Below are 13,003 nucleotides of genomic sequence, written 5' to 3'. Positions count from 1 at the left end.
AGTCCTGGAGTCTGGCTGCACCTCTGGTGGATATTCTTTAAACAGGTCGTCTGGACCCTGTGCCCTTTCAGAGTGGAGAGCCTGCTCGGCATTCTTCTTTGTTGCATCCATCCCTCCACAGTTACGCATTAGAGGATCAGCCGGACAAAAACGTAAGGTCACACAATCCACATTGCTTTTTCCTTGAACCTTATTTTTAAACTTGGCGCCTCCTCCCTAACCCCCGCCCCCATCAAGAATGTGAAAATGAGTACCGCTCTTCTCCATCTAGCCCTGTGGTGGTTTGAGAGATGCTGGGAGGAGCTGGACTTCCAGGGCTTCTCCTGGGAGGGTGCAGAACAGAAAGGAGAACTAGACCTTTCTCATTAGCGGTACTCAAGGCCATTGCCTGTGCATCCAGCCAGCTAGAGGAAAGACCAGACCCTTTATTTGTGAGCTGGTTATACTTCCAGAGGAGAAGAAAGGGAGAGGCAAGTTTTTATTCCCTCATGGATCAAGATTTCTATACCTTGATCCCCATTCCCCGCCCCCCCCCCCCCCCTCAAATAGCATGTGTTCTTTCCTCTCAAATTTATGGACACATACTATCATTTTCTACTCTTCCCAGCTCACACCTATTGTTCTCCCTTCTAGCTATGGGTAAAGAGAAACCTTCTGGGATCCCTAGTTGGTGTCTGCTTTCACAGCATCGTTTAGGGGTTTAGCACTGGTTGAAGGGCCCCTGGCTGATGGCCATAAAGTGCCCCTTCTGTGGTTTTGTGCTCTCCCTCTTTTGTGGGACCAGTGCTTTGAATCCAGAAGACATCACTTAAGGGAGCCACAAGGTGTGCATGCAGCAGGCTGCCTCCCTAAGTCTTCAGGCCAGGGAAATGCATGCTACAAATTGAGAAGAGGAAAGAAATATGTGTTTTAAAAAGTCTTTGTCTACAGGAATTCTATTCAGGTGCGGAGAAGACATGAGTTCAGCAGAAAGGGGTAATATGAATATCTGCTCTAATAACAAACAAAATAGTGTCAACCATTGGAGTCCAGCCTTGTGCCTTTGCTGACAGTCACAGGCCTCCCTAACACCAATCACAGGAAGCATGCATGGGGGCTGTGCAGTTCACAGAGAGCTTACCCACCCCCTCCTTCCCCAGGGATGATTCTGTGCCGGGTGTCCCTATGCACTGAGGTGAGACAACGGGTGATATAGGACACAGTGTGGTCCTGGGAGTGCACAGACTTAAAAAAAAAAATCTAGATCAGGACAAAAATCTTTGAGGGGGATGGTGGTGGTGCTCCAAAATCTTGTGCTCCTTTGACAGTTGCCAAGTTTGGAGACATCAGGAGGTCATCGGACAGGGTAGAGGTCAAAGTGAGGTCAAGGAAGTAGTGGGTGCCTACAGGGCCTGACCAAGGGCAAGACAGGGCAGGTGATCCCACACATGCTTCCTTGCCTCTCTGCGTCTTGGCAACCAGAAAAACAGTCCAGGAATTGACCGGTGGGGCCAGCGCGAGAAGCCCCAAGGCAAGGGCCAGGGAGGGACTCTGAGCTTCCGGAACCCCCAAAGACTGGAAGTTCCAGAGCATGAGCAAGAGGTGGAATTTACCTAGAGGTGGAATCTGCCGACCCAGGGGCTGGGACTGGCAGTGCGTCCTCTCCAGCAGCTTTGGGTCTGGGGCACCAGCCAGGTGAGGGTGGTTGCTCAGGCTCACCCCTGGAGGGCGGGAGCCAGGAGCCGCTGGCAGGTGGGGCCTGGGGGCTGGACTCCGCCCCTCCCGCGCCCTCAGCCTTGGTCCCGCCGCCCAGCACCAGCCCCTCTCCCAAGCCGGAGCGCGATTGGTGGCGGCGCTTGTCGCTCGGAGGGGGCCGGGCGCTCTGCTCCGCGGCTCTCGCTGCCGCCGCCGCTGCCTTCCCTCTAGCAGTGCGGGCCAGTGGGACCGCCGAGGCAGCCGGAGGCTGGCGATGGGAAGCGGCACGGCCGCGGACCCAGGCTGTGGCAAAGTTTCCCAGACGCGCGTATTGGGGCTCGCAGCTGCTGGCCACCCGTGACCGCTCGGAGAAGGGTTCGGAGATTTTTAATTTGGGAAAAAATCCACCTCATTTCCTTTGTCAGGCTCTCTCTCCGGGCGGCCAACGGCGGGAGCGCCAAACTTGGGCACCGCGGCTCCACAGCCCGCAGACAGAGCTTTGGAGAATCTCGGGACTCGGGTGCTCGGGTGCCCCGCTGCCCGGGGCGGGCCAGGGGGGTGTGAGCGCGGGGCAGTCCAGGGCGCGCACCGCGAGGAGGGGCCCGGGAGCTCTATATGGAGGAGGGAGCCCAGAATGGTGTGCACCAGGAAGACCAAAACTTTGGTGTCCACTTGCGTGATCCTGAGCGGCATGACCAACATCATATGTCTGCTCTACGTGGGCTGGGTCACCAACTACATCGCCAGCGTGTATGTGCGGGGGCAGGAGCCGGCGCCCGACAAGAAGCTGGAGGAAGACAAAGGGGACACCCTGAAGATTATTGAACGGCTGGACCACCTGGAGAATGTCATCAAGCAGCACATCCAAGGTACGGGAGCCCCGGGAAACTTGGGCCGCCCCCGAGGCCCGGGAGTGCCCAGCGCAGCGCGGGGTGCGTGGGTGCTGGTTCACAGCTAAGGAGCGACTGCGGGGCTGAGGCTGCGGATGCTAGGGGGGCTGCGTGTACACTCTCGCCTGAGTGCGGGACCCTCGTGTCTGCGGCCGTGCGCGCTTCTCCAGGACACACGTGTGTGCTGCTCACCGGCAGTGTGGGGGCGCGCTGCACACGTGTCCAAATGTGCGTGTGACTCCGGGCTGGTTGCTCGCAGGCTCCCGGGATCCCATACAGGTCCGACTTCAGTGTGTGTACGTGTGCATGTTTGTGTGTACAAGATAGTTCATTTGGCTACTGTCAGGGGCCACGGTGAGATGCTCGCGCAGCCTCAGCCATGGGCATTTAGAACCCGCAAGCTGCGGGACGAGCGGAAGCTGGGAAGATTGCATAGCCCCAGCCCCCAGCCCCAGCCCAGCCCCAGCCCCAGCCCCGCGGTGCGCTGTCTGTAGGGGGAAACGCAGGGAGATCCGTGGTTGGGGTGCTGCTTGTCCTCACCACCACCACAGCCTTTGGCTCTAAGGACCCTCTCTAGGAGCAGGTGTGGACCTGGGGAAGCAGGGTCGGCGCCCGGAGCTCTGTGTATTGCGGTGGCGCCTCCGCTTAGGATCGGGAGAGCCCGCCCTGGGCTGCGCCTTCCTTACGGAGCCGCTGGCAGCTGGGTGAAGGCCCTTCCCCTTGGTAGCTCCACTCCTGGACCCAGGGAGTGGCTGGGTGGAGCAGACAGACCCGCCTGGGTGGGTCTGGAATCTAAGGCAGTGCTGGGAGGTTTCACTCCAGGTCTGGGCTGGGGCCAAGGGGAGGGTGGGGAGCTGGGCAGGCGCTCCATCCAGGTGACCTGGTCCAGCGAGCTGTCAGAGGCAGGGAATGTAGAGCCCCAGGCACCGTCTGCATGCAGGCTGTGCACACACATGCAGGTCTCTCACGTTCAGTTCACACTTTAATCTTTTCTTCGCCACGCACACCCCCTGCTGTCTGCCAGGCCTGTGAGCTGCTGCAGGGCAGGCTCAGCTGAGCCTAGTTCACCTGTAAATCTGGCAGGCATACCTGGCTTTGGTTCCAGCACCCCGTGCACCCCGTAGAAGCACTCTCGTTTGTTTACATGTGAGCGTCTAGATCCAACTCTTGCACCTGCTGCTCCTGCCGGGGTGGAGACAGCTGCTCGGTCCGCATTTGGCGTGTTTCCTTCCCAAGGGAGGTCCAGGTGAGTGCAGGCGAGGTGTGCATAGCCACGGGTGCTTCCCGACTGAAGACTTCAAAGCAGGTTCATGGCGCTGACACTTCCCCAGAAAAGGAGACAGTTGGCAGCTTCTCCTTCACACCTGCCTCTGCCTCTCAACCTGGCACTGGGCTCGGCAGACCCATTTATCTTTCCGATGGTGCCTGTTGCTGCTCCTTTTGACTTGTCCTCTTCCCTCCTCCCCGGGTCTGGATTGACAATTCATCAGCAATGGAAGTACAATGTTTGCCCCAGGGTGACTCAGAATGTTCCCAGGGAGACACGGCCATTCCTTACTTTGACATTTTCAGTTTGCCCACAGATTTTGAGAGATTTTTAATTCACAGATTCTCTCTCTCTCTCTCTCTCTCTCTCTCTCTCTCTCTCTCTCTCTCTGTGTGTGTGTGTGTGTGTGTGTGTATTCCCAGAAAAACGATTCTCTTATGTTTCCCAGTCTGGTCAGGGAGGAGGTGAGCAAAATACTACTTTGGAGAGCAGTGAGGAGACACTCTTAACCCATGAGATCATCATGGAGTGGGCCCCTGCCATGTTGAATGTGGAAATGTGGACCATGTCACATGGTTTATAAGGTTCTGCATGAAAATGAGTGCAATGTTGAAGTTGAAAGGAGCCTTTGTGATTTTTTTTCTCTCCCAGGAAACCTTATAACTATGCATTGTTTGGGAACTTTCAATTTTATACCTGAAAACACTAAGAAGGATGGAAAAAGAAGAGGGAGCAGGATTCTTAAAACCTGTGTTAGTACAGTTCGCTTGAATGTGTGCGATGCCTGTATTATGACTCCTGTGGCTATTCAGAAATGACCAGGTTCTCAGGTCAGAAAGCCATAACCCAGAGGGGGTGGGAGGGGTTGGTGACGGGGGAAGACTGAACAGGAGGCAGATGGAGGGCAGAGGTTACGTGGTCGGTTGTGCCAATGACAAGTGTGACAGCTTCCCGTGGTGCTGGAGCCATCCCTGAACTGGGATTTAGGGAATTTAAAAGGAAATTTAGGGATTTACCATATTTAGGGATTTACCTACAAAATTTGGGACTGGCCGAGTGCAGTGCTCTGAAGGCAGAGGATGGGAAAGGACAGGATTAGACACTTGTACTTGATGAAGTGGGTGCTTATGTATATTCTGCCGCCAGGTGTCCTGTAGTCCGTGGAGATTTTTGAGCAATTCCGTTTACTCTGCTGAGCTGAGTAAATAAAGGATAATAATAGTAATAGCTAAAAATGACCCAGCATCTATTACATGCCAGACACTACTCTAAGTGCTTTACCTATATTTACTAATTTAATCCTCACACCCCTTTGAGGTAGGTAATATTAACTCCATTTTACAGAAGGGGAGGTTATATGACTTGTTTAGGGTCAAGGACAAAGCCTTGGCCTTACCTCAGATGTTCCAGGAACGACACTGGGAGGTAACTTTGATACAGAAGTGAATCAAGACACTTCTAGTCCCTGTCACACAGACTTGTTTTCAAAGGACAATAGAATTTCTCATATTAAACAGAGTCAGGGTTTGTTAGTTAGTTAATGGAACAATTGGTTAAAGAGGGGAATAAAATATTATCTACATGCATTAAACATTTTATTTTACTATTATTCACTGATGTGTAGCAGTGCAGGAATTTAAAGCCAGCTAACGTGACTTCAGAGTCTGTGTTCTTAACCACATACTCTACAGTCTCCTAAAAGGGCCAGTGGATCAAAGGGGGAACAGTGCTCCTCGGGATGGGGGGATTTGATATCAGAGTGAGATACCTCAGAGGGTGGCCCCGTGATGGCATCATAGCCTTCCAACTTGGAGACTTCCTAAATAAACTCAGGAAGCGCTGGGTTTTGTTTTGTTTCATGCGGAGAGGCAGAGGTTACATTCACTTAAAAAGTGTTTGAGGAACAGCCAGGACATTTCCTGGCATTCACAGCGAGTAGGTATTGGATGGATGCGTGGATGAATGAGTGAGTACACAGTGCGGTCGCCCAGTGCACTGCTTAGTCATTAATGAAACATTTCCATTCGCAAATGAATATGTTTTGCTTTGGAGCCTTGCTTAGGCTCCTCTTTGCTTTGGAAGAAAAGTTGTCCCGGAAGCTGCAAATGTCACAAAATGTTCTGCAGGATGTTCCATAGGACTTGCAATTAGAAGAGACTTTGGAGCATCACCCTAGAGGTCTGTTCTAGTCATGACTGAAGAGTTTATTTTCCTCTTGAGGGTGGCAGTGATATTTCATTTTAATTTGTTTTCTGATTGAATGATTTAATTAGATGGTGTTTGGGAATCTCTTGGGGATGTAAATTGCAGTTTTGAGAACATTTTTTTACCCAAATAGATGGTAAACGAAAGGGTGGATAACTCCAGATTTAAAAAAATAGCATCCTGATGGGTTGGGAACACAAAATAACTGTTAAAGCAGATTTGTTCTAAGGAGGAGAAAGATCAGATTGCTTGAGGTGGTGGGGTGGAGAAAGCAGAGGAGTGCTGAAGTAGGTCTAAGTGTTGGAGAGCTTAGGAAATGTTCATGTTAATTCACTTCTTAATTTGGAAGTCCAAAAGAAACAAAAACAGCATTTCCCTTTTCTTGATTAGTATCTTTTTGAGTCTGAAAAAGAATGTGCCGATATGAAAGAAAACATTTAAAAATGTATAAAAGTGCCTCTAATTTATTCATCCTACCCTCAGACAACCATTTTGCTTTGTGAGCATTCCCTTCCAGCTTTGTCCTTCCGTCTCCAGCTGTCTCTTAAAAGCAAAGGTGTAGTCGTGGTTTACACGTAATTTCCTATTCTGCTTTTTTTTTTTTTTCAATTTGCTTTTTGTTAGAAGCATTTTTTTCATGTTTGCTACCTGGTTTATTGATTCAGTCTTTCTCTATTGGAGACTTAAATGTGCCAGGAATGACACTGGGGAGGTAACTTTGGATACAGAAGTGAATCAAGACACTTCTGGTCCCTGTCACAGCAGACTTGTTTTTAAAGGACAATAGAATTCCTCATATTAAACAGAGTCAGGGTTTGTTAGTCAGTTAATAGAACAATTGGTGAAAGAAGAGAATAAAACAAGATATTACCTACATGTACTAAATATTTTATTTTACTAATCTTCCAAAGGTACATTCATTTACCAGCCTTCTGATGTAAGGCAGAGTGAGGCCTTGTCTTTGGCCAGCGTGTGCTTTCTGATCATCTTCCTTGCATAAATCACACCCATAATGTGCTGTTTACAAAGTCTGAATTTTTATTGTTTTCCTTAAAATTCATTGAGAACTTAAAGATGCTTATAAAGCAATCTCAGTGTAGGAGCTTACATTTTTATGATTCTGACTGATCTTTTGCAGTCATTTTGCACACAAGTAATTTGACTGCTATGTAAGTGACTAGCTTTATAAAGTTTTTCCAAGGCATTCAAATTAATTTTCTTAGAAATAACAACTCTCATCTTTTTAGTAGTCGTATTCCATAGGTTCATATCACATGTAATTAAATTACATTGTTACACATTTGGGAACAGATCCACTGGGCTGTTGGTAAGCATACAACTCAATTGCTAGCAGGAGATTAGGTGGGGGTAGGAGAAAAAGCTGACAGAGGGACAAAGGTATCCTGCAGTTTGTTTATTAGGGGGGATGAAAGCATGTTGAATCTGGAGAGATGATTCAGTGCAGGATTTTTAAAGAGAACTTTTACAGTATTTTTAATGACTGCATAATATTCCATCATTAATATAGCATCATTGATTTAACCATTTCCCTATTTTTGAACTTCCCATTTTCTGTTACAAATAATGCAGAAATAAACATCTTCACCTCACTGTTTCCTTCATTTGACTTACTTATTTCCAGAAGTGGGATTACCATTGACTCAAAGATATGAACATTTTAATGAAAGATTGCTTTTCAAAAGGAAAGCCTTTCTACATGGCCACCAGCAATGTATTATTGTACCTGTTTCATGGAGACTGGCCAGCACTGGGTCTTATCATTCAACATATTCTGGGGAAATATAACCCCTGTCAAATATTCCATTCTTTTGATTTCCACTCCTTTGATCACTATATAACATAATATCCTCCCCCTACACCCGTGTTTGATTTCACCTGGCACTGTTGTCCTTTTGTCAATTTTCCTCTTGGGCTATCAGTGTTTGTGATTTGAGTGTTAGATAGTTATATTCTATTTACACATATCATAAATAAATAATACCTATGTTCTATATTACATATGTGATTTTTGCTTTACAGAGATGCCTTAGGGCAATGGTTTTCAAACTCTGTCCCCAGGAGCCCCAGGCTTCTAGAAGGTTTGATCTGGGCCCTAAGAAATGAAAGGGGCAAGTGAGGTCTCCTGGACCCCTCCCTCGCTCCTTCAACCAGTGCAGCTGCTCTGTCATCTGTCTTATTTGGTGTTCTGTAAAAGATTTCATTTTTAAAAAGGCTCTGCTTTTAAAAAAATGTTGAAAATCACTGTTTTGGGAGAAAAGGAGAGATCAGACTGTTTCATTTTTGTGAGGGATGATAGTAGCAGAAAGGATTCAAGAAAGTAAACAAATCTAAAAGGAAATTGGATTCCTGGTTGGTGTTCTTATAACATCTCTTTCCCCTCCTGAATACCGTGATTAATAATGTATTACAATTGTATGACTAATTTCTAAATCCATTATCTTACTTCATTGAGTCAAGATCATCCCAACAATAGGAAATGGTTTAACTGTTTTTTGTTACCTAAATGTGTATTAGGCATATTATGTACATATTAATGTATATCAGGTCAGTAAAAGTTGGTTGCTCATGGTGGTTGAAAACCATATAAAATCATATAAGGTTCTTAAAAATCAGAAAATGTTCTAGGCCTGGAGATTGGGAGATATTTTCCTTTTAGATGTCACCTAGAGTTGGCCAGTGTCCTCCTCATCTGATCTCTGACTTGGCAGTGTTGTGAAGAAGAGGATATGATGTTTGCTGGATGCTTGCAGTTTATTTGAAGAAAGGGTGTCATTTATTATTATTATTAATTAGCATTCTTTTTAAAAATATATATTTTTATTGATTTCAAAGAGGAAAGGAGAAGAAGAGAGATAGAAACATCAACAATGAGAGTGAATCATTGATCGGCTGCCTCCTGCACGCCCCCCCCACCCCCAACTGGGGATTGAGCCTGCAACACAGGCATGTGCCCTTGAATGGAATCGAACCTGGGACCCTTACATCTGCAGGCCGATGCTTTATCCACTGAGCCAAACCAGCTAGGGCAAAAGGGTGTCATTTAAACATTAAGGCTGTTTGTCCTTCAGAATGAACTGTGGCATGTGAAATTATATTAGTAACAGTGATTGATATTTTTGAGAGTGTTCAATAGCAGGATGTAGAAGTTGAGCCCAATTACTTTTATTAATAGCTCAGGACCACATCTTTATGTACTAGAAAGACCTTGCCAAAGAATACAACTTTTTCCCATGGCCAAAAAATTTTCATTTTTATCCAGAAGTGTGTAGGCTGTAAAATAAATGAGTTCCACATTCTTTCCCACTCACTTGACATAAATTGTTATTTGCCCTTGATAAGTAAGCTGATGTAGAATCTCAAGGAGAATTCAGAATGAAATGTCGGAGAGCCAGTCTGGTTTTCTGCTTTTTGAGGGCCTCAAAGGTCAGCTTCAGTTGCTTGGGTTAGGCTGGTTTGTGTTTCCTCAAAGGTATTAATGGGATTCAGAGCCACATACAAGGTTACTGGAGTATCTTCATTACCATCCTGTAGGATTTCGGACTTCACTTAACTTGAAAAGCTGAATATGCTTTTGCCTTGATCTGAGGCTTGAAGGTTCCTTTAGGATTGTTGCCTCTGGGACAGGCAAGCTACCCTATGGAGAAGCATATAGGAGGGTGGTCCATCTGGAGGTGATACTTCACAGAAGTTCCTTTAGGGAAACACTAAGCTGAATGTGAGTGATGAAGGTAGCCAAGAATCAGCAAGGTGGGGTTTTTGGAGAAAAAGGATTAGGCATGAAGCTGGAGAGGTGGATGTTCATATATGTTGGACGGGCACTGAGTCGGCTGGTGGATGATCCAGATTCAATGATTGGTGGGCTTCACTGCTTTTTGGTCTTGAATGTCTCTCTAGGGCTAGGGGTTCTGCTTTGAATTTGTCAGAGATTTGATTATTTGCTGGCACCTACAATAGTCCTCTTACCAAATCTCACTCTGCCTTTGGGGTCAGAGTCAGCTCCTTTCCTCAGGGCAGTGCTTGAGCACAGGAGTTCTTGATATTTTTTCACACACACACACACACACACACACACACACACACACACCCCTTCACATGCAGGGCACATTCCCCAGGGCAGGGTCAGGATGCATGTCCCAACACACTGCATGCATTCACTTTCACTCCATTTCTTTTTCTCTTACTTCAGAAAGCGTATTAGTATGCAAGAGAGTGTGATAACCTTGAAATCCCTTCAATTTATTAAACTTAATCATTCATAAGCTTTGGTACTGAAATTATTGTTAATAACAAATTACTGAACAACTGTTCCATCATATTTTCTGCAGTGGCAGTGATTGGGAACAACTGCTGTTCTGGATTCTTCTGTGTGGGTCTATGTACTCTTTGTCGACCCAGCTGAGGGTAGCCCACAGCAGCATTAAGCATGAGGATTCCTGCTTATATGAACACTGATGCTTTGGTAGTTTTTCTGGCTACATGATTATGGATTAAAATATGTTGGTAGAACAGACCATCCCGGTGGCTATGCAGTTCTGAGATGTAGTCCTTTTTCACTGCCTGACATTTAATTTCAGTTCTGTGAATCAGGTTTGCTGAAAGCCCTAAATGTCCAGCCCCAATGAGACAGTGACAGGATTCCTATATGATGCCATGGCTCAAATGGTACTCGAACCAGCCAGCACGCTTCGCTGAGCTATGTCTTGTTATCACTGTCCTTTAAGAGCTCATAAACATACAGGGTTTGAAAAGACCCAGGGCAGTGGCATCTGCACCCATCTCCTCGGGACAGATGAGAACAATGGAAAACGATGCCTTGAAGAAGTCATGAATGGGTTCATTGCACCAGTGTCCAGAGTCTACGTCTCAGAGTGAGCACCCTATTTAAGATGGTTGGCTGCTGCATCTGAACAAGCTCGGGTCCCTCGTTTGACTTCACCAGTCCGACCTGCCCATCTTTGTCCTCTGGGGACTTAGAGTTAAAGGCTATTGAGATCCCAGAGGATCGGGAAGGTAATTCAGGGACCCGGGCAGGACAGCATCTGAAATGTGGGTTAGTCAGTGTCATGCTAGTGTCATCTGGGGACCTAGGGGAACAGCACCAACATTGCTCGAGCCCATGACTATGAGAGTGAGGACTCTCAGGAGAGATGTGAAGCTACAGAAGTGACAAATGAGAATTCTAACCAAACCCTTGATTTATTTGAAGAATAACAGGCCTATAAAGAATTGAAGATTGATGATATTAGACAGGGATGGAGGAAGAATTACCGCTGAGGGTCAGGGACTGGGCTAGGTACTGTCCATGCATATTGCTTTTTATCTTCAGAGCACGGTGAGGGAGAGTTTTAGGGGTGAGAACATAAAGATGTAGAGACTTAGAGAATTTTCCCAAGGTCACAGAGCTGATAGGTGGTAGAGCCAAGAAAGGTAACTGTCTCCAACATCTGTGCTCTTTACCCAATAGAACATATCAACATGACACTCTCACAGAGAGAGGACCAGAAGATCATTATATCAGAGACTGTGTGAGAGTCTAAGCTCAGAGGCCTTGAAGTGGGAGAGGGAGCCAGGCAGATGTCTTGGTCTGTCCTTGTGTAAGCAAGGAACCTTGAGGTCAGGTCGGGACACCAGAGTGAGAAGACCTTGCTTTGGAAGGGCAGTCATGAGGGCTTGAAGAGAGAGCCTTTTCTCCTAGCTCATTGTGGATACACTGGGTGTTATGGGGCTGAAGGAACTTGACCTTGTAGGAAGAGTGGAGTGTACCAAATGCAGACTCAAGCTCATTCAGTGACTTTTGAGCATCTCCAGTGTGCCAGTCACTGTGCTGAGTGCTTTCCTGTGCACTGGCATAAGTGACATGTCTTCTAGGGTGACCAACTCGTCCCGTTTGGCCAGGACTCTCAGTGTTTTAAAACTAAAAGTCCTGGGTCCAAGGAGGCCCCCCAGCCCTGGGCAGACCTGATGCTTGGTCATCCTCTTTTCCCCAGTGAGGGTGGTAACTCCTAGCATCAGGGGAAAATCACTCTACTGATTGCACTACTCTGTGTCTTCTGCTCTCTGTTCTTGAATGTTGACTTTGTCTGAGAGTTAGAAAGAGGACAGCGAGAGACCCAGCAGCTCCTGTCCTACCCGCTACCCACCAGCCCATCCAGGCTGCATCTTCTCCCCTTTGTTATTAGTTCCGCCTTGGCACTCTGTGATTTTTAGCTGTCTGAGCCTCTTAGGATTTGGAAAGGGAAAAGAAACAATTGCTGTAAATGAAAGCTCTAATAAAGTGATTTGGGCACAGAACATCAGCAGCTGTTTATTTGCCCCAAACAGTAGGAGTCTGTATTCATAACCTTGTGAGTTACACACTAGGAAGTTAAAAGTAAGCAAAAATCTTACTTGAGACCCGCAAATGTGACTTTATTCCTTTATTGAACTAATCTCTCTTCCTGTATATGCTGGTGACATTTTCCATTATCCACGTGGAAGATTCCTTTGGATCTTCTGTTACAGGTTATTTAGCTGGGCCTCGGCGAGGGTCCCAGAGCAGAGGGCTTTTCCGGTTTCTCTTTATTGCAGTCCTGATGCTTGGTGTTTATGTGGTTCCTGCCTCAAAGGATCTTGGGGAGTGGGACAGGCTTTGTCTAATTAATCATCTTAGTTCCCTGACAGAGAGGGAGCCAGGGAAGAATGGGAGTGGGAGACGCTTTAGACCTGCCTCTCTGTTCATGGCCTTGGAGGGAATCTTTTAATGTTTTGGTTTCTTTTGCTTCTAAATCTCAGTTTAATAATAAACCGAGCCTCTGATTTGTTTTATTTTCTAAAAGACTGTATGGAGGAAAATATAACATGCAGGAATTATGATGTAGACCCTCCAAGCCTATAATTGGGCCAGGCTTTAAAGGAAAAATTGTTAGAATCTGGGGAGTTATGCTAGAAGGAGAAGCCAGTGGAAAGT

The 13,003-nt window shown here is 46.9% G+C and overlaps 1 protein-coding gene across 4 annotated transcripts in view; it reads left to right on the top strand.

Annotated features, from left to right (window-relative positions):
• The first annotated feature begins 1,666 nt into the window (after positions 1 to 1,666).
• Positions 1,667 to 13,003, top strand: part of GALNT18 (polypeptide N-acetylgalactosaminyltransferase 18) — a 288,829-nt gene continuing 277,492 nt past the window's right edge. For all 4 annotated transcript variants that reach the window (XM_028159854.2, XM_054724626.1, XM_054724625.1 and 1 more), the window contains exon 1: positions 1,667 to 2,543. In XM_028159854.2, coding sequence (XP_028015655.1) covers positions 2,309 to 2,543 — 235 coding nt within the window. In that variant the 5' untranslated portion in view covers positions 1,667 to 2,308. The remainder of the gene's footprint in view (positions 2,544 to 13,003) is intronic.

The sequence above is a fragment of the Eptesicus fuscus genome, chromosome 13 (assembly GCF_027574615.1).
Source record: "Eptesicus fuscus isolate TK198812 chromosome 13, DD_ASM_mEF_20220401, whole genome shotgun sequence".
NCBI classification, from domain to species: domain Eukaryota; kingdom Metazoa; phylum Chordata; class Mammalia; order Chiroptera; family Vespertilionidae; genus Eptesicus; species Eptesicus fuscus.
The sequence above is the reverse complement of the archived record's forward strand: the minus strand, read 5'-3'. Positions and strand labels throughout refer to the sequence as shown.